The sequence below is a fragment of the Tupaia chinensis genome, unplaced genomic scaffold (assembly GCF_000334495.1).
Source record: "Tupaia chinensis unplaced genomic scaffold, TupChi_1.0 Scaffold148242_1, whole genome shotgun sequence".
Classification (NCBI taxonomy): Eukaryota; Metazoa; Chordata; class Mammalia; order Scandentia; family Tupaiidae; genus Tupaia; species Tupaia belangeri.
The window spans coordinates 107,250-129,284 of record NW_006208093.1 but is presented as its reverse complement, the minus strand read 5'-3'; the positions used below and the strand labels follow the sequence as shown (position 1 = coordinate 129,284).

General features: G+C 41.4%; 1 protein-coding gene and 1 non-coding gene across 9 annotated transcripts in view; both read left to right on the top strand.

Moving 5' to 3' along the window:
* The window catches only part of BEND7 (BEN domain containing 7), a 153,446-nt gene that overhangs the window by 91,756 nt on the left and 39,655 nt on the right, over window positions 1-22,035 (top strand). For 2 of the 8 annotated variants that reach the window (XM_006170373.3, XM_014584953.1), the window contains one exon: window positions 19,891-20,242. The exons of 2 other annotated variants lie outside the window; for them this stretch is intronic. In XM_006170373.3, coding sequence (XP_006170435.1) covers window positions 19,891-20,069 — 179 coding nt within the window. In that variant the 3' untranslated portion in view covers window positions 20,070-20,242. Of the gene's footprint in view, window positions 1-223; window positions 2,504-19,890; window positions 20,243-22,035 lie in introns of those variants that run through there. 4 more of the 8 variants (XM_014584955.2, XM_014584954.2, XM_014584956.1 and 1 more) reach the window with 2 other exon arrangements.
* On the top strand, window positions 7,887-7,993 carry LOC114006482 (U6 spliceosomal RNA). The gene has a single exon (XR_003548191.1). It is a non-coding gene; the product is annotated as a U6 spliceosomal RNA (small nuclear RNA).

Genomic DNA, 22,035 nt, shown 5'->3' with positions numbered 1-22,035 from the left:
TTGCTATAAAAAAATCATTACAAATGTCTAATTCCTGAAATTGCTTATCTTGGCACAACTAAAGCTTTGGCTAAAATCTTTGCAACTTAATCTTGGTGCACAGATACCTCCCAGGAAGTTCCCCACTTGTGCAGAATACTCCATCTCGTCACATTGTAGAAAAATGTACAACTGTGCCTTAGAGAAGCGGCCCTTCCCCTTCATTTTCTTGTCTCTGTTGTAGGTAATATATTTGACACCAGGAGAGAAAACACGGAGGACACAGAACCAGGTTTCATTGCCTAGACGTTCATATTAGTGACCTTGTTCGTTAGCATATGTGACTCTTCCGTGTGAATTTCCTCCAAGATCCACGTAGCATTTCAGGTTCCTGCAAAGTGTGGGTGTTCCGTGAAGTTTGCCTGTCATGTTTGAATAGTTTCATTTATTTTCTTTGTAATGTATGGTAATCAAGCCTCCAATTTGGTGTAAGATTTTTTTAAAAATCATTTTTAGAGTTGATTTGTTATCCTTTAAAAGTCCAGTGTATGGTCTAATTAGTTTATTGTCCACTATAAAAAAAAAAAAGCCGTTCTCTTTTCCTTGTTTTTATGCATAACCTCAATGTGAATATAGAGAGTTTCGAAACATATTTATTTTAATGTAAATTGCTTAGATATGGTATAAAGGAGAATGGCTCTTCCTAGTACTGAGAGAGCAGTTATGAAGACCAGAATTAACCAGGACTTGATCAACTTAGAAAAAGTTGTTTTGGAAGACAGGACAACTCTGACCTATTAGATGAAATCATTTATGACATCAGCACCCCCCAGAAAAAAACCACTTATAACTGAATAAGTGAAAATGACATATGAGTTCTTAGGAAAGAAAACCCCTTCTATCAATAGTAAATTATATTAGCAGGGGTGAAATAACTAATCAAAAGGTGAGAAACTCAAAGTAACTGATTATCTGCCTGGTACCTAACAACTGTTTAAATTTCAGTGGTCCGGGTCTGGCATTGTGTGGCGACCGACCAGTCACAAATGTACCTACTATTATATAGTTCATTTGATTCCTAGTACACATGCCTTCCACTTTTCTATAAAACTAACATGAAAATCCAAACTATCTTGCCATGTGGGCATTTGCTTTACAGAAATATGTAGCTCCAGATTTCTTTCTCTAATAAGATGGTAACTTCAAAATATCATCTTATTTAGAAAGATTGCATTTACACCTCATTGACTGCATAAAGCTAGTTGCCTTGAATCTTTGGCGCTTGGCCCAAAGGCCAAAATTTGGCATAAAAAAAAAAGTGTGGCCTGTAGAACTCCAAACCCCAAGGCAAACACTGCTGTGCCCGCAGCTTCATACCTCCCCCAGCACTTGTTTCTTCAAACCCTGCAATGTTAGAGCCACCACTTAGGTGAGGGGAAGGAACAGAAAGAAGTTCCTATTCACCCAGGGCCGGTTAACCCTTTAGTGGCCGAGCCAAGTGGCGATCCTGGATTTTCTTAACTACCCTACCCAAGGTACGTGTGTCGTATCACCCTGGAAAACTAAACCCAGAGATAGGAGGGCCGTTTTGGAAGAAATCAATATTCCACTGAAGACGAGCTGATCACCTGAAAATGATACAAAGCATCCCTGTAATGTGACAAAAAACTGAGTTAGATATAACTGGTGGAATCGGTCTAACTACTAGATGGTCACATCTCATATATTTGTGACTTTATCTTCTTTTTGAGGCTACAGGAAGGTGCAAAAAATTCTTTCTTTCTTATGTTTTAGTTAGCCTTTTTCATTTCCGGCCAGTAAGTGATCCTTTTGCTGATACCAGTCTAGGTTTGATCGAGTGACCTGATGCAGTACTACTAACCAGGGCTTTTGTTTTTCTGTGGCATATGTTTTAAAATTTGCCTTCTGCCTTCCAGAAGAAAATATTTCGTAAGGGCACAGAACAGATTAATTGGTGACCTTTCCACTCTATTAAAATAGGGATATGTTGCTAGTGAAGGTAAAACATTGACTTAACAACTGTGGGCCTGTTAAATGTACACCGTGAACCTTCAAAATCACTTCCTTCCAAGACTGGCCCCAGCTTGGAGTTTTCAATACTTGAGGAGGGGGTGAGAATCGCTCAACTCACAGAATATGTGCAATGGATCCCCAAATTGGAAACACACATCAAAACTGCATCAGTAAAATGATATTTTGTAAATGAAAATTGTATTTGTGTTTACTTACTGTGACTACTATTCAGACTATATTCAGAAATCCTTTTTATAGGTTTTCTTAGCAAAAAGAAAATCCATATCTATGGATAATGTCTCAATCTTCTGTATATATGTTTTATGAATATGTAAATATTTAGATTTTTTAAAATTACTATGTTCTTTTAAAAAAGAATTCAATGCAAGGCTAGCTGTGAAAATGGTGTATAACATTGTGTTGTGATATCAGCTCCTAAGATGCTCTTTCTGTCTGTTCTGGAAGAATACAATAAATTACTTTAATTGAACCCGCATGTGTCTTGCCTGTGTGCCAGTCTTCCTGTATTTGTGAAGAGAAGTCGGTGCTACTCATTAATTAAAAGGTTTTTATTAATAGCCTGGTGATCTTCCACAGAAGTTGTACCTCCTTATGAAGTTAATTTTAGAAATAAAGAAACAAACAAACATACGAGAACGGGAGTCTTCATACGCTGGAAAGTCGCAGGCTCTGTTTGGCAGTGACATCCATGGCTGCAGCGAGTCTCACAGAAACACTTGAGCGTTAAGTACTGAGATGCTTGAAGCCTAATTTTAAATGAATTAGGTAGCTTTATAATCTTCATTTAAAAGGTTAAACCCTGCTTCTATGGAAACAACACATCAGAAGGACAAATCAATCTCTACTACAAAATGACTGCTAAAACCAAGATGCTTTATTCTCCTCTTTGAACACAGGAGGGAGCTGTTCCTTACTGAGTACCTGTCCTCTCCTGCTTTCCAAAGTCATACCCCCCATATGAACAAACTGCACCCCTAGGCTGAAATCTGGCTCAGTCAGGTCTTTTGCTCAGGGTCCATTTCTGGACCCCTCATTTTGGAGAGCCCTGAGCTACTGAATAGCCAGTGAGGAGTGGTGGGGAGTGGCTGCTACATAAGAAAGCATCTGGACTCCAGGAAAAGGCCACATGGTCAGCTGCTTCAGAAGAAAAAAAGATCATCCAGGCTGCCCCATGGCTTAGTGGTTAAAGAAGCTGGATCTCACATGGCCAACTACAGTTCAAATCCTGGCCCCATGGCTTGAAAAACATGCTGGGCACGTGTGTATATACCCCAGATCCCAACAGGATGGAGAAATAGAGGAGAAGGGATTGAGGGCTGCTTTCTCCTTGTCTCTGGTGAGCACATACACCCTCTGGCAATTAAAAAGAAAGAAGGAAAGTTCAAACTGCAGTCAGGCTGTGTCTTACATGCCCATACCGCTGTGCTGCTGGGAGCACAGTACACGTCTTTCTCCTGCTGTAGTGCACGCTGGCTTCATGGAGCCCTTTATGAAATTGCTTGTAAGGGGTCCACATCATGTTTTTTGGCCCAACGCTCTCTGGGATACCTTTGCTCCCAAGTGGCAAGGATTGGTGTTTTATAGGCAGCCTGATGGAAAGGCTCTAACGCCTTTTCTTTTATTGGGGGGGAGGAGAAATTTTTGCTATAGGGTGTGTGCACTCGAGAAACAGACAGAGGACGAGAAATCATCCCCTGGGGTGGGGGGGTGATGACCATGCCACAATCCCTTCTCCATTGTCCTCTAGGGATTTTGGGCAGGCATGCACACACACTTAGCATGAGCTTTAAGTCGCCAGGTCCAGGACTCGAACTGCCACCGACTATGTGGGAGTTCAGCAACGTAACCATTACACCATCTGCTGGCCCCACCCTATGGCCTTTCTCATTCAGTAATGAAGCCCAGCTTTGCCATAGGTGGGTCCAAAGCAGGGGAAGCTCACATACCTGCCTGTCACTTCCTGTTAAGCTCTGCATTACTGGGTGATGGGAGCCAGCAGCTGCCTCAGTTCCCATCTGCAGCTGAGTTCAGCTCCACCACTGACAGCACCAGTCGGGACAACCAGAGTTGGGATGCAAAGAAAAAAGGGACAAGAGATGAAACAAGTTTGGAGAGGTGCCTGGCACAAAACTGCCAGCCTGAGACCATCTAAAAGGTTGGGAAGATGCTAGCAGCCACCAAAGCATATTAAGTGAAAGATCTTTCAGATTCATATTTTACATAGATTCCTTGGGTGGAGTATGAAACATTAACCAGAGAGGAGCAGGCTTGAAGCAAGGAGTTCCATTAAGAAGCTGTCCCAATTGGTAGAGAGAGATAAAGAAACAGAAAGACAAAACCTAATATCCAAGCATGAAAATGAATCAGCAGGACATGGTATCTAATCAGCTCAGGGTGGAAGAGGAAGGCAGTGTCAAAGTGGACACCCAGGTGCCTGGCCAAGGACCCAGGTGGTATCATTTATACTCACTAGTGATAGGGAGGGGCGATTTGAAGGAGGATGGCAGGTTCAGGTTTCGATGTTACTCCATTCATTCACTCCTCAAGTGTTTGCGAATGAATTCTAGGGCCTGGGAGCACAGCAGAGAGCAAAACAGAGTCATAGAGCTCATTCAGTTCTATGCCTTCCCAGAAAAGGGACAGATGGAGAAAATATCAGCGCAGAAAGCCTTTTTGAGTTCCTGAACCTCTTTGCCAGAGAAGAGGAAACTTGAACTGAAAGCTTTGTACCAAACTAGAGGCAATCAAGATGTGAAGCACCATTCATTCCTCACGATTGAGATCTCAACTAAACATCATCATCAGAGGGATTGGTGACTGTCAGCTCACAAGTAGTCACCAGGCTCCATCAAATCAGTCTTCTACTTCCTTCTCATCACTTACCACATTCTGAAATTATCTTGCGTATTTTGCTTCCTTCACATCACTATCACTTTCTGAAATCACCTTGCATATGTTACTTCCTTCACATCACTGATCACTCTCTGAAATAATCTTGTGTTTACATATTTGATTGTTTATTATCTATTGTCTTAGTTCATTTTCTTTAGGCCTAACTGGACACGAGAGGCTGGATAGTTTATAGAGTGTATTAGGCTTGCAGTTCTGGAGTCTGGGAAGTCCAAGACTGACGGGCCAAGTCTGGTGAGGGCCTTCTTGCTGCAACAAAACATGATGGAAAGCATCATGTGGCAAGAGCACATGAGACAGAAAAGGGGGCCAAACTCCTGAGATGAGTAACCCGTTTCCGTGATAAAGGGCATTAATCTGTACATGAGGGCACAGCCCATGTGATCTAATCTTCTCTTAAAGATCCCACTATCTCAAAACACTGTTACAAGAGCAATTCCGTTTCTTTTTTATTATTGTTTTAATTAGCCAAAGGCACATGGCACTTGCCAAAGAGACAGAAAGAGAAGCAAAATGAGAAAGCATAGCTCGTCCCATAGCGGATGGTCATGCCACAATCCCTTCTCCACCTTTCCCTCTAGCCTTGGTGAGAACATTTCAAGACACTCCTCTCCCTCTTTCCAAGCAAGAGTTGACAAGCTAAATATTTTACCTGAGGTGTGTATTAATATGAGGCCTCGTCATCCCAAAAACAATGAATAATGGCCTCTTAGGAATGTCAGTTACAGGAAGAAACTCTCCCTCTCCCATCAGCCCTAATGCCAAGTCTTAATCACAGAACTAAGTAGAAATGAGGCAGTGGCAGAGGTGGGCCATGTTATTGGCAAGAATGAGGGAAGGGCAATGACAGTTGGGCCAGCAATAGTATCCTAGGACAGATCAAGAGCCTATCCTTTCATAACCTGTAGTCTTAGGTCACATGGGCTTCCCTTTTCCCTGTATCACAGATTGCTTTTCATAAATGGTGGATAAATTGTGTCAATAAATTGGTCAAAGAGATGCAGGTTGTGTTTGATGAGAATATAAGTAGCAATGATTCACAGCAATGCTTTTAATTGACATGGATCAACTCCTTTTGTATTTTGTAACCTCAATGCGTGAAGTTGATTATTTCCCTCAAAATAAACTATACACACACGTGTGTGTGCGTTTTTTATTGTTTATTTTTATTTTTCCATTGACATTAAAAGAATGTTAAGCCATAGCAGAAGCCAAGGAATGCTGCATAAATGGAGCTCAGATGGACTAATACCTAGTATGCTTTACACACACTGCTAGTCCAAATAGATTTGATACTTAAATTTTTTATTGTTTTTATTTTTAAATTTTTTTGTAATTTTAATTTGTTCACTGAGAGATTGAAGGACCTTTTAAACTAACCTCTGAAACTAAGCTACTTTAGATCATTCTTTTTAGAAGCTTTTCAAAAATGAAGCAGAGGCAAATGTGTTAAATGGTGCTTGTGGTCTGAGGCCAGCGAGTGGTGTGGTGGTTGGGGCACTGGACTCCCACATGGCCGATTGTAGTTCAAGTCCTGTACCTGGCAGCTGGCTTTCTCACTTTCTCTCTCTCACTGTGGTCAAATTAAAAATAATAAAAACAAATAAAATTAAATAATTCTTGGGACCAGCAGTTGGTGTAATGGCTATGTCACTGGACTCCCATGTAGCAACCACAGTTCAAATTGGACCCAGTGGCTTAAACTCATGCCGGGCATGTGTGCACGCATGCCCAAGATCCTGAGAGGAGAATGAAAGAGGAGAAGGGAATACAGTATGGCCATCCCCCTGGGGGGTGATTTCTCACTTTCTGTCTGTCTGTATCTCTATGTCTTTCTGGCAAGTACATGCACCCTATACCAAAAACCTCTCCAAAAATTAATTAATTAATTAATTTTTAATTAAATAATTCTTTTAAAAAAAATGGTGTTGCTGGTCAGAAAGTAGTTTTCTTCCCTTCTCACTGTGCATAGCCTTCACTACAATGCCGTAACAGATTCAAAAAGTGGAGGGCCATCTGTGAGAATATGAAGTGAAAATCAATTTTAGAAAGGAAAATTGAGCATCCTGAATTCTTTCAATGAAGTAGTGGACCAATTGCATATTCTGTTAGCAAAACTACTTTCACTTATACTCTAGCAATGGAGGGAGAAAGCAAACACATTGTAACAGTGGGCACTGAACCCTGAGTATTACTGAATTAAGTATCCTCCCAAAGTGATGTATTTCTAACTACTGGATAGGAAAAATCAGAAACGACCCAATTAGCAGCAGCCCCACTAACACCACCCCCCTGGCAACAAGCAACATAACCTCACTCCATCCTTATGAGAAGTAACAACACCACCGTCCCCTGCTCCTCTCTCTCACCTGGGCTCCCTTAACATGAACCAAGAGCTAAGGGCAGCTGTAACTCTATGATTTTGTGTTTGTTGCCATGACTTATGTCATGTACTGTTCAGGTATGTTTGCCTATCTACTGCCACTTAAAATCCCAGTGTCCCTGGGAGTGTAAGCATAGCCATCATTCTTGTGCTTTGCCTCAGTGGGACTGTTCACCAGTAATGGTGAAGTGAACATGTTTTAAATGCTGGACAGACTCCTGGGCACCAGCTGCAGAATAGGAGCCCACATGCACCATGATCATGTCATTATGGTAACATAAAACTTTAGCACATGAAGAAACTCTCTAAGAAACAACTTTGGATGGAAGGGACCCTTTGCCTTTGTGGTGGGAATAAGAAAGTGGTAGAAGTTGACAAAATTAGCCTGAATTCATTGAAAGGTTGAATGCAGAAAAAAAGACAAAACAGAAAATGCTTTAAAAATGTGAAACCTCCTTCCCCCTGTAGTGTATAAATGTATTATACACTACAGAAATTGAAGCTGTGCTTATGGTATAAGAATAGACAGATCAGTAAAAATAGAATGGAAAATTAAGGAATGCTTGTTTTGGCAGCTCAGATACTAAAATTGGAATGACACAGAGAAGATGAGGATGGTGTCTGTGCAAGGATGACACGCAAATTTATGAAATGATAGCTAAGAAGAATGCATTATTTCACTTGAAATGTGCTAAAAGAGTCGATAGTAAGTGTTCTCACCACACACAAGAAAACACAAGGGCCAGCAGGTGGTGTGGTGGTTAAGGGTGCTGGACTCCCACATGGCCGACTACAGTTCTAGTCCCAGACCTGGCAGCCTACTTTCTCTTTTTCCCTCTTTCACTCTGTCCCTCTCTGGTCAGATTAAAATAAATACATAAATAAAGTTAAATAAAAATAATTCTTTAAAAGAATGAAACCACGAGGTGATGGATATGTTAATTAGCTTAATTGTGATCATCATTTTACAATGTGTGTGTATATCAAAACATCACATCGTGAGGCCAGTGATACAACAGTAAAATGAGACAGATTTGCTAGGCACTCCCACATGGGAAGGTTCCTGGTTCAAATCTGGACACCTCCCTAAGTATGTCAGGTATGTGTATTCCCATGGTGCAGGGCTGGCTGAAATGGGGATCCTTCAGGGGGTGCTTCCTCTCTCTCTCTCTCTCTCTCTTCCCTCCTTTCTCTCTCTCTCTCTCTCTCTCTCTCTCTCTCTCTCTCTCTCTCTCCCTCTCTCTCTCTCTGTCTTCTATGAGTGCACATACCCTCTAGTAAATATATATATATTTTTAAAAAAAACTAAACATATATTAAAAGTGTTGTAATAATTAGCATAATATATGTTAAGCCGTTGTAACAAAGGGACTCCCAAACCAAGTGGTTTAAATGAAATACAGATTTTATTCTCTAACTCATAATAGCTCAAAACTAAGTGGGCGGTGGGTGGTAACTCTGCTCCATGCTGTCATCCAAGAACCCAGTTTCATCTGTCTTACTGTTCTCCACTCCTGAGCAGATATTCGTGTTCACCTGGCCAAAGCTGGCTCCATATACATCCGTATTTAAGCCTAAGGGAAGGGGAAAATGTTGGTGGAGGGATGTATTTTCTTTATGAGAACGTTATCTAGGGGTTGCATACATACTTCTGCTTACATCCCATTGGCTAAAACCTAGTCAGATGTCTATACCTAGCAGCACAGGTGGCTAGGAATGGTGGAACAGGTTATTAGACATACAAATAAATGTAAGAGCTAAAACTGTAAGACTCTTAGAAGAAAAGATAGGGATAAATCTTTATGTTCTTGGGTCAGGCAGCAATTTCTTAAATATGACACAAAAAGCACAAGTAACAAAAAAATATATATAGATAAATGAGTAACAGCCTTGTGACCTAATGGTTAAGGGAGTTGGATTCCACATGGCTGACCATGGTTTGAGTTTTGGTGGCTTGAGAAACACATCAGGCACATGTGTGTGCATGCCCCAAATCCCAACAGAATAGAGAAATAGAGGAGAGAGGCTTGCAGTGTGGTAAGTGCCTATTGGTAAGTGCTTTCTCCCACTATCTGTCTCTGACAAGAACACACACCCTCTGGCAATTAAAATTAAATTAAAATGGTGAGTTTTATAGTATGGGAATTCTATCTCAATAAAATTCTTATTTAAAAAAATACAGTTAGACCCTCTACACACGTCTCAAAGGTTGAAGTAAAATGAATAAAATCATAAAAAATAGTAGGAAATTATAAAATTAATATATATAAGCTGAGAAAGAAAAAGGATTCTGCAGATATGATTTCTGTTTTACTCTGTTACTGCATTGCTAATATAAATACTCAACTGATTTTATAAAGAAATATAGGTTTATTCAACTCACAGCTTGGAGGTCCAGGGTCTAACTTCTAGTGAGGTTACAGCATGGCAGAGGGCAGAATCTTAAGCAGAGCAAAGCGTGGTCTGTAGCCACGTGGCTTTTGCCTGCTTCGCTCCCTGTCTTTATATCACCAGAACTCCATCATGGAGGCCTCACCTAAACACCCAGTCACTAATCTCCCAAAGGCTCCAGCTTTCAACTCAGTAGTCACATTAACTTTTCACCCACTTAATCCCGTTGTAGTGGCAGAACATTTCAGGGGGACATGTTTACACTATAGCAAGGCCCTAGAAATAAATGATCAAGTAAAGAGGCAAAGAGGTTAAGCTGACTGGATCCCATATGACCAACTACATGGTTCAAGTCCCATACCTGGTAGTTTAAAAATCATACCAGGTGCATGTACATGTGTGCTCAAACTCATGAGAGGAGACTAGAGGAGAAGGGACTGTGGCATAGCTCCCCCGAGGAGTGATTTCTCTCTTTTCCTCTCTCTTTGTTGCTGTCTCTCTTTGCTGAGAGCACATGCCCTATAGCCAAACTAAAATAAATAAAAAGTAAAAATTCATTTTATTCACTAAAAATTTTTAAATTACATTAAAAATCCTACAAAATTAAAATGAGAAAAATATTTGTAGAATAAATTTTTTAAAAAGCTTATTACACTTAATTGCCATATATAGCTATAAATCAACTGGCCTAGAAACATAGAAAAATCCTAAAATTAAACCAAGAAATTCAAATTAAAGAAGTAATATGAAATTTTGGGGGTATGGTATTGGAAAAAAAGGAAAGTACCCATGTTTTTTGTAATGAAGGGAACTCTTGTACTCTATGGATAAGCATGCTAATTGGCACAGTATTTCTGAGGATGTTTAGCAGTAGAAATCAGCATTGTTCAAAACACTGTGTATGCTTTGACCCAGCAATTCCACTTAGGAAAATGATCAGGGTCAGCAGGTGGTGTAGTGGTTAAGGCACTGGACTCCCACATGGCTGACCGTGGTTTGAGTCTCAAACTTGGTGCCTTGCTTTCTCACTTTCCCTCTCTCATCTCACTGTCTCTGGTGAGTGCTTGTATCAAATCTTAAAAAATAATAACAATAAGTAAAATTAAATAAATCTTTAAAAAAGAAAAATTATCTTTAAAAAACTCAAACATTAGCATAAGGATCAAGCTACTGGGTGTTCATTATAATGTAGTTTACGTAGTAAAAAAAAAATGAAAACAATTTACATGTCCAACAATAACTTAAATTATAATAATCCTTAGAATGGAATTCTATGTAGTCTTTTTTATTTTTTAAAGGTTTTTGCTATAGGGCACGTGCTCTCACCAGAAAGGCAGAGAGAGACAGAAAGTGAAAAATACCCCCAGGGGGGTTGGCCACACTGCAATCCCTTCTCCTCCATTCTCCTCTCGGGATCTTGGGCATGCATGCACACACTCCCAGTATGAGTTTAAGCCTCCGGGTCTGGGACTTGAACTGCCGGGTCTGGGACTTGAACTGTGTTCGACTACATGGGAGTCCAGTGACATAGCCATTACGCCAACTGCTGGTCCCTCTATGTAGTCTTTCTAAGTGGTATACATTTCAGTCAGTGCAATTAATTGGGGGGAAAAAAGTCTCAATACATACTTCAATGCCTTTTTATTTTTTTTGGAGAGATTTTCACTATAGGGCACGTGCGCTCGCTAGACAGACAGAGACAGAGAGACAGAAAGCGAGAAATCACCCCCCTGGGGGATGGTCATGCCGCAATCCCTTCTCCACTCTCCTCTCGGGATCTTGGGCACGCACGCACACGCGCCCGGCGTGAGTTTTAAGCCACCGGGTCCGGGATGCAAACCGCGGTTGACTACGTGGGAGTCCAGCGACATAGCCATTACACTAACTGCTGGTTCCATACTTCAATGCCTTTTAAAAAAAATTTAAAAGTACATAGATTCAGGCAGCAGGTGGTGTGGTGGTTAAGAGCACATGGGCAGAATCTTAAGCAGAGCAAAGCGTGGTCTGTAGCCACGTGGCTTTTGCCTGCTTCGCTCCCTGTCTTTATATCACCAGAACTCCATCATGGAGGCCTCACCTAAACACCCAGTCACTAATCTCCCAAAGGCTCCAGCTTTCAACTCAGTAGTCACATTAACTTTTCACCCACTTAATCCCGTTGTAGTGGCAGAACATTTCAGGGGGACATGTTTACACTATAGCAAGGCCCTAGAAATAAATGATCAAGTAAAGAGGCAAAGAGGTTAAGCTGACTGGATCCCATATGACCAACTACATGGTTCAAGTCCCATACCTGGTAGTTTAAAAATCATACCAGGTGCATGTACATGTGTGCTCAAACTCATGAGAGGAGACTAGAGGAGAAGGGACTGTGGCATAGCTCCCCCGAGGAGTGATTTCTCTCTTTTCCTCTCTCTTTGTTGCTGTCTCTCTTTGCTGAGAGCACATGCCCTATAGCCAAACTAAAATAAATAAAAAGTAAAAATTCATTTTATTCACTAAAAATTTTTAAATTACATTAAAAATCCTACAAAATTAAAATGAGAAAAATATTTGTAGAATAAATTTTTTAAAAAGCTTATTACACTTAATTGCCATATATAGCTATAAATCAACTGGCCTAGAAACATAGAAAAATCCTAAAATTAAACCAAGAAATTCAAATTAAAGAAGTAATATGAAATTTTGGGGGTATGGTATTGGAAAAAAAGGAAAGTACCCATGTTTTTTGTAATGAAGGGAACTCTTGTACTCTATGGATAAGCATGCTAATTGGCACAGTATTTCTGAGGATGTTTAGCAGTAGAAATCAGCATTGTTCAAAACACTGTGTATGCTTTGACCCAGCAATTCCACTTAGGAAAATGATCAGGGTCAGCAGGTGGTGTAGTGGTTAAGGCACTGGACTCCCACATGGCTGACCGTGGTTTGAGTCTCAAACTTGGTGCCTTGCTTTCTCACTTTCCCTCTCTCATCTCACTGTCTCTGGTGAGTGCTTGTATCAAATCTTAAAAAATAATAACAATAAGTAAAATTAAATAAATCTTTAAAAAAGAAAAATTATCTTTAAAAAACTCAAACCATAACATAAGGATCAAGCTACTGGGTGTTCATTATAATGTAGTTTACGTAGTAAAAAAAAAATGAATTTACATGTCCAACAATAACTTAAATTATAATAATCCTTAGAATGGAATTCTATGTAGTCTTTTTTATTTTTTAAAGGTTTTTGCTATAGGGCACGTGCTCTCACCAGAAAGGCAGAGAGAGACAGAAAGTGAAAAATACCCCCAGGGGGGTTGGCCACACTGCAATCCCTTCTCCTCCATTCTCCTCTCGGGATCTTGGGCATGCATGCACACACTCCCAGTATGAGTTTAAGCCTCCGGGTCTGGGACTTGAACTGCCGGGTCTGGGACTTGAACTGTGTTCGACTACATGGGAGTCCAGTGACATAGCCATTACGCCAACTGCTGGTCCCTCTATGTAGTCTTTCTAAGTGGTATACATTTCAGTCAGTGCAATTAATTGGGGGGAAAAAAGTCTCAATACATACTTCAATGCCTTTTTATTTTTTTTGGAGAGATTTTCACTATAGGGCACGTGCGCTCGCTAGACAGACAGAGACAGAGAGACAGAAAGCGAGAAATCACCCCCCTGGGGGATGGTCATGCCGCAATCCCTTCTCCACTCTCCTCTCGGGATCTTGGGCACGCACGCACACGCGCCCGGCGTGAGTTTTAAGCCACCGGGTCCGGGATGCAAACCGCGGTTGACTACGTGGGAGTCCAGCGACATAGCCATTACACTAACTGCTGGTTCCATACTTCAATGCCTTTTAAAAAAAATTTAAAAGTACATAGATTCAGGCAGCAGGTGGTGTGGTGGTTAAGAGCACATGGCCAACCAGAGTTTAAGTCCCAGACCTAGAGGCTTGCTTTCTTACTTTCCATCTCTCTGTATCTACCTCTGATCAAATTTTTAAAAAAATAAGAAGAAATAAAGTTAAATAAAATAATTCAATATAATAATATATGCCTAAAGAGAATACATTTCTAAAAAAAATAGACTCATAGAAAATTAAGTCTTAAGAGGATGTACACCAAACTGTCGATAGCAGTTATTTCTGCATGATGATCAGATTTTCTTCTTGTTGTTTGCCTAGTTGTTCTGTAATGAACATGCGCTGCTTTTGCAATGAGAAGGAAAGTTTTTCTTTATTATTTTTTAATAATGTAAGAGATTATTTAATGGCATAAGCAGAGCAAAGCGTGGTCTGTAGCCACGTGGCTTTTGCCTGCTTCGCTCCCTGTCTTTATATCACCAGAACTCCATCATGGAGGCCTCACCTAAACACCCAGTCACTAATCTCCCAAAGGCTCCAGCTTTCAACTCAGTAGTCACATTAACTTTTCACCCACTTAATCCCGTTGTAGTGGCAGAACATTTCAGGGGGACATGTTTACACTATAGCAAGGCCCTAGAAATAAATGATCAAGTAAAGAGGCAAAGAGGTTAAGCTGACTGGATCCCATATGACCAACTACATGGTTCAAGTCCCATACCTGGTAGTTTAAAAATCATACCAGGTGCATGTACATGTGTGCTCAAACTCATGAGAGGAGACTAGAGGAGAAGGGACTGTGGCATAGCTCCCCCGAGGAGTGATTTCTCTCTTTTCCTCTCTCTTTGTTGCTGTCTCTCTTTGCTGAGAGCACATGCCCTATAGCCAAACTAAAATAAATAAAAAGTAAAAATTCATTTTATTCACTAAAAATTTTTAAATTACATTAAAAATCCTACAAAATTAAAATGAGAAAAATATTTGTAGAATAAATTTTTTAAAAAGCTTATTACACTTAATTGCCATATATAGCTATAAATCAACTGGCCTAGAAACATAGAAAAATCCTAAAATTAAACCAAGAAATTCAAATTAAAGAAGTAATATGAAATTTTGGGGGTATGGTATTGGAAAAAAAGGAAAGTACCCATGTTTTTTGTAATGAAGGGAACTCTTGTACTCTATGGATAAGCATGCTAATTGGCACAGTATTTCTGAGGATGTTTAGCAGTAGAAATCAGCATTGTTCAAAACACTGTGTATGCTTTGACCCAGCAATTCCACTTAGGAAAATGATCAGGGTCAGCAGGTGGTGTAGTGGTTAAGGCACTGGACTCCCACATGGCTGACCGTGGTTTGAGTCTCAAACTTGGTGCCTTGCTTTCTCACTTTCCCTCTCTCATCTCACTGTCTCTGGTGAGTGCTTGTATCAAATCTTAAAAAATAATAACAATAAGTAAAATTAAATAAATCTTTAAAAAAGAAAAATTATCTTTAAAAAACTCAAACATTAGCATAAGGATCAAGCTACTGGGTGTTCATTATAATGTAGTTTACGTAGTAAAAAAAAAATGAAAACAATTTACATGTCCAACAATAACTTAAATTATAATAATCCTTAGAATGGAATTCTATGTAGTCTTTTTTATTTTTTAAAGGTTTTTGCTATAGGGCACGTGCTCTCACCAGAAAGGCAGAGAGAGACAGAAAGTGAAAAATACCCCCAGGGGGGTTGGCCACACTGCAATCCCTTCTCCTCCATTCTCCTCTCGGGATCTTGGGCATGCATGCACACACTCCCAGTATGAGTTTAAGCCTCCGGGTCTGGGACTTGAACTGCCGGGTCTGGGACTTGAACTGTGTTCGACTACATGGGAGTCCAGTGACATAGCCATTACGCCAACTGCTGGTCCCTCTATGTAGTCTTTCTAAGTGGTATACATTTCAGTCAGTGCAATTAATTGGGGGGAAAAAAGTCTCAATACATACTTCAATGCCTTTTTATTTTTTTTGGAGAGATTTTCACTATAGGGCACGTGCGCTCGCTAGACAGACAGAGACAGAGAGACAGAAAGCGAGAAATCACCCCCCTGGGGGATGGTCATGCCGCAATCCCTTCTCCACTCTCCTCTCGGGATCTTGGGCACGCACGCACACGCGCCCGGCGTGAGTTTTAAGCCACCGGGTCCGGGATGCAAACCGCGGTTGACTACGTGGGAGTCCAGCGACATAGCCATTACACTAACTGCTGGTTCCATACTTCAATGCCTTTTAAAAAAAATTTAAAAGTACATAGATTCAGGCAGCAGGTGGTGTGGTGGTTAAGAGCACATGGCCAACCAGAGTTTAAGTCCCAGACCTAGAGGCTTGCTTTCTTACTTTCCATCTCTCTGTATCTACCTCTGATCAAATTTTTAAAAAAATAAGAAGAAATAAAGTTAAATAAAATAATTCAATATAATAATATAGGCCTAAAGAGAATACATTTCTAAAAAAAATAGACTCATAGAAAATTAAGTCTTAAGAGGATGTACACCAAACTGTCGATAGCAGTTATTTCTGCATGATGAGATTATATACTTTCAGATTTTCTTCTTGTTGTTTACCTAGTTTTTCTGTAATGAACATGCGCTGCTTTTGCAATGAGAAGGAAAGTTTTTCTTTATTATTTTTTAATAATGTAAGAGATTATTTAATGGCATGGAGAGATGTTAATGATCTGTTTACCATTAAATAGTATTTTCAGCCTACTGGTGTATATTTTTTAAAATTCAGAATCACATTAATTTATGTTTTAAATTTTATTTTATTTCTTTATTTCATAGAAAGGGAGAGACAGTTACCCCTGAGGATGTCACCACTTCGTGATTCCTCTTCTAGCCACCAGTGTGTGCCTGGTGTGTTTGGGTTGACCCAGGAGCCAAACCCATGCCTCTCATGTAACTCCAGTATCACACAGTGACATCCTCTCATGCCTGTACCACTGCTGCTGAGCTGAAAGCACATTTATTTTGATAAAGTTATTGTAATTTTAACTATAAACACACACTAATTGCAACATGCCTATAGACACACACACACTGGCAGCCACTTACAGCTTTAAAAAGAAATAGACAATGAGTTAGGTAACCATCAGCCCAATCACATTTTGTAAAAGAAATACTTATGTGCCTGCACAGAAAAAAGAATAGAAGGAAGTTGTGAATAGTACTTCTCTCTGGGTGGTAGAATTACATGTGATTTTTAAAAATTATTTGCATGTTTTAAGTTTTCTAAAGTGAACATAACTCATTTTCTAAAAAGAAATAAGTATAAGTAAAGGAAGAGAGGCTCAGAGGTGTACATAACCATGTATTTGTAATGCTCGCTGTAGGAAAATCTGAAATATCTTGGAATACCTTTGATATTCTGGGGTTTCTCAAGGATCACATCAGCTCCCATGGAAACTTCAGCTCCCAGGTCCTTGTGACTCTGATAATATGTATGTCAAGTCTATTTACAGGACCCAGGAGGTTAATGCTTTACTCTGAAGGAAAAATAAATCATTCTGCAACTTAACAGGAAAAGGACATCCTCTCTAGCTTTAAAGGAAACTGGAGACAGTGCTCTATTAAAAATATATTAGTTGCAAGTCGAGAAGAAACCCATGTGAGGTGAAAGTGCATTTTATTTGACACATCAGTTCAAAAACCAATCACAGCAGGGCCTTAGGGATTTGGACGGAAAGACTAAGAAAAATAAAACAGGGAGGGTTGTTGTTAACAAATTAGTCCAAGAGCCTAACCCCTCAGGCCAGGATAGTCCATTCTCTTCTGGGCTTCTTGTTCACCTCTGCCTTGCTACCCTGACCGGAATGGTGATGTGCTTTGGGAAGACACACGTTTGGGTACTGGATCACGTGAGCTGGATACAGTGCATACTGCTGCGCTAATGCTTTACTCCTACCAGCAATCTCAGATCATCCTCAAAACCATCGATGAAGTAGTAGCCACGATTTGAACCTAGACAGAATGACTTCAGCTCCCCCATTTTTTGCTCTCTCAAGTAGCTTTATTAGTGGAGGGACCAGCAGTTAGCGTAGTGGCTATGTCGCTGAACTCCCATGTAGTCGACTATGCTTCGCGTCCTGGACCCGGTGGCTTAAACTCACGCCAGGCGCATGTGCGTGCATGCCCAAGATCCCGAGAGGAGAATGGAGGAGAAGGGATTGCGGCGTGGTCATCCCCCTAGGGGATGGTTTCTTGCTTTCCATCTCTCTGACTCTGTCTTTCTGGCGAGCATACATGCCCTGTAGCAAAAACCTCTCCAAAAAGAGAAAAAAGTAGCTTTATTAGTGGAGAGAAGTGTCCAGAATAATCCCAGTGAGGGCCCGCTCTATATGAGCCACATTTACGATGCTCTTTGTGTTCTATTTGCACAAGTGTTGAACCAAGATAAGCACATGTTTATTGAGTGCTTCTTCCAAGCCAAGCACTGCTATTAGTATTTTACAAGAGCGATTCAGTTCATCTCCATTATGAGCCTGGAACTGCCATTATCGTCATCTGCCTTTTACAGATGAGGAGACTGAGTGACAGCTTAAAAAACTGCCCAAAGTCACATAAGTGGCAGGACCAGGATCCAAACCCCGGCATTTTGAACTGGAGCCTGTACCCCTGGTCTCTATGCTAGAGGATATGCTTCTAGGTAAAGCTGCTGGTTACACAGCCTGGTTTTAAGTGTGCTGTTGGAATCTTCTCATTTGAAATATCCCCTCCACAATATCAGAAAGAGGCTGGGAAGTGGATAGTGTCTTGAACTTGACAAGTTTTTTATTGATGTGTTTCCAAGGGAACATAACAAAGTGATTAAAAGAAGGGGCTTGGCAATCAGAGTGAGCAGTTTGAATACTGGCTCTACCATTTATCTGACTCTGGTACCTTTTTTCTTTCATTTCCTCTCTCCCTCGAGTGTCTAGTCATCTACCAAAATAATTAAGAGGAGACTGAAATGGAGGCAAAAGCCTCTCTCATCACTGAGAGCCCCCACTTGCTTGAATGGGGAGACTCTTGCTCTAGCCGGCAGGGCTGGGGAAGCTGGAGAGGATGGTACTGTAGAGCACTGGTCCTCAAAGTGGACCAGCAACATCAGCATCACCTGGAAACCCATTAGAACTCAAAGTCTGCAGTCCCTCCCAGACCTGTTAACTCTGCAACTCTAGAAAGGGGCCCAGTGGGCTCTAACAAGCCCTCCAGGTGATTTTGGTGCACATTAGAGTTGGGAGCTACACGGTAAACAAATGGTGTAATGATTACATCACTGGACTCCCACATGGCCAGCTGCGGTTTGAGTCCTGAACCCGGTTGCTTGACACATGCCAGGTACATGTACGTGCATGCCCAAAATCCTGAGAGGAGAATGAAGGAGAAGGGATTGCAACATGACCACCCCCCATCCATGGGGTGATTTCTCATTTTCTGTCTCTCTGGCAAGTTCTAGGGACCAGCATGTGGCGTGGTGGTTGAGGTTCTGAACTCCTACATGGCCAACCACAGTTCGAGACCCGGAACTTGTGGCTTGCTTTTTCACTTTCTGTTTTCTCTCTCTCTCTCTAGTTAAATTTTTAAAATAATGATGAATAAAATAATTCTTTAAAAAAAATCTCTAAAAAAAAAGGAAGCTAGAGCTCTAGAAGAGTTGGAAAGTGTGAGGGGAATTCAAAGTTTGTGGAAAAAAATAGAATTAAACTATGACTTGGGCCATTTCCATGGCCTAGTGGTAAAGGGATCTGGTGGTAAAGGGATCTGGATTTCACATGATTCGAGTGAAACTGACTACATAGTTCGAGTCCCAGACCCAGTGGCTTGAGAAACATGCTGGGCACATGAGCAAGTGTGCCCCAAATCCTGACAGGAGGGAAAAGTGGAGAAGGGATTGCAACTTGACCATGCCCTGTGGGGGAGGCTTCCTTCTCCTTTCATCCTCTCTCTCTCTCTCTCTGTCTCTCAGAAGACAGATTCATTTTGGTGCAAAAAAGTTGAAATCCATGCATAGTTTTGTCCAAAATCCACTTTTCCCATCAACCTTTTGAAGACCCTTATATGGCCAGGCCCTCAGAACTGTGAGTAGATTTTGAGTAAGTTGTGACTAACCATAATAATGTGAGAATTCTCTCCCTCAATGAATTAGAGCAAATTCAAAGCTTTCCCTGCGATAACATTACTGTCCCGTACATTACAGAGATCTAGGTGACATCTAGAAGTGCCAGTACCCTGGGTCAAACATGGGGACATTGACGATTAGCTGTTGCTGGTGGGAACAGTTTGACTCTCAGCCCCTTCTTTTATAGCTGCTGAGATTGAAGTTCATAGAAGACAGGGAGAACCAGCAGAACCAGCATCTGACACCACAGCTCTCCCGTCTGAGGGCCACGTCATCAGCCTGTCATCTCCTTCCCCAAGTCCTGCGTGGCCCAGATGTGTGTTCCTCTGGATCTCTCTCTCCTCTCCCATTGCATGCTTGCCCTAGATAATCATATAACCAGCTTAGCCAGGCTTCACTATCGCTCTGTGCTCCAGAGTGACCCTGAGTCCCAAAATGTCCCCGCAAGGTCAGGTAGCACCAGCTAGAGAAGAAATCAAAAACACCAGTCCCAAAAGGCATTAACCAGGGGCCAGAAAGTGGTGTAAGAGCTAGATTCCCACATGGCCAACCATGGTTTGAGTCCCAGACCTGGCAGCTTACTTTCTCATTTTTCTTCTCTCTCCTCCTCTCTCTCAGTTTCTCTCTGGTGAGCATGCATGCCCTATTGCAATTTTTAAAAATAGTAACAATAAATGTTTTATAAAAAATTAACCAAGCCAATAGCTATTTATTGTACACCTGTAGCATAGAAGGCCCTGCACCAGGAAAGAGGACTGAAAGAATCTGAGATGTGGCCATGCTTTCCACAGGGAAGTGAGGAGACAGGACATAAACCCAAAAAACAAGCAGTAGAAGCTTCCGGACCTCGGTAGAATGACAGACCCTGAGGTACTACATGGTGTTATGCAAAAAGGATGTATCAGATAATCAACAAAATTAGAAGTTCTGAGATTGGAGAGGCCTTTGGAAGGCTCCGTGGAGAATGAACTCAAGCTGAGTCCTCAAGGATGAAGAAAATGTGCACAGAGAAGGTGGCAGTCATCAGCCAGTAAAGCAGCCAGTGTGAAAGGAGACTCAGTGTGAGGAAGGGCAGGAATCCACAGAGCTCAGAAGTCTGAAGGGCAGGGGACCAGCAGGTGGTGTGGTGATTAAGGCACTGGACACTCCCACATAGCTGATCCCGGTTCAAGTCCCAGACCTGGTGGCTGGCTTTCTCACTTTCTCTCTCTCTCTCTCTCTCTCTCTCTCTCTCTGGTCAGATTAAAATAAATGAATGAATGAATAAAATTAAAATAATTCTTCATTAAAAAGAGGTCTGAAGGGCATTAAGACTGGTAAAAGTTGGGAGTTGTCATAGAAGCATAGTACGGGAGCTTGGAGCCACATGGTAGAAGATGCTGACAAGTGATGTAAGGAATTCTGAAATTCATTCTATAGGCCAGGGCTTCCCAAAGTGTGTTCTCAGAAAAGCTCTCTCTGTGGGATTTTAAATGATGCTACAGGACAAGAATTCTGAGATATCCTAAGTCTTGGAAATTCTGGCCTGGACAGTTTCACAGTGTTGTACCTGCAGGACGTCTTGAACTGTGAATCTCCAAGAGGAAGATGTTGTATGCAGCATTCTCCTGTTTGCCTACAGGACAGGTGTTCCAGATAACACACTTGGTTAGAATAGTCCAGTGAGTGGATCTGCTCCTGCTGTGATATCTACTGTAGCCTGTTAAGAATATAGCTTCAGGTCTCACTGCAGACCTTCTGGAGCAGAATTACTGCCCCAGGCGAGTCCAATATATAATCAGATGAGGGAACTCCTGGTTTCCTTTCTAGGACTGATTTCTAGGGTGTAAATAGTGATGGGAAGAGAAAGGGAGAGGAGGGAGGTGAGAGAATAATGGACAAGACTGATAGAACTGAATATGGAGGCCCTAAGAGGATATAGAGGCATCAGAGGGATATGGGGGGACCAGCAGCTGGTGTAATACCTATATTACTGGACTCCTATGTAATCAGCCGCAGTTCGAGTCCCAGGCCCAGTGGCTTAAACTCATGCCAGGCATGTGTGCATGCGTGCCTAAGATCTCGAGAGGAGAATGGAGGAGAAGGGATTGCGGCATGGTCATCCCCCCTGGGGGGTAATTTCTCGCCTTCTGTCTCTCTGTCTCTCTGTGTCTTTCTGGCAAGCAGAACAAGAGGGATATGGGGCATGAGGGGGAAATAAAGGTACTGAGGGGAAGTGAGGGCGTGAAGGGGGACATGGAGGCACAGAGACACAAAGGTACAAATGGTTCTAAACAGAACAGAGGTTGGAGGGGAATCTTCATTTTATAGTCAGTACAGTATATTGTTGTGC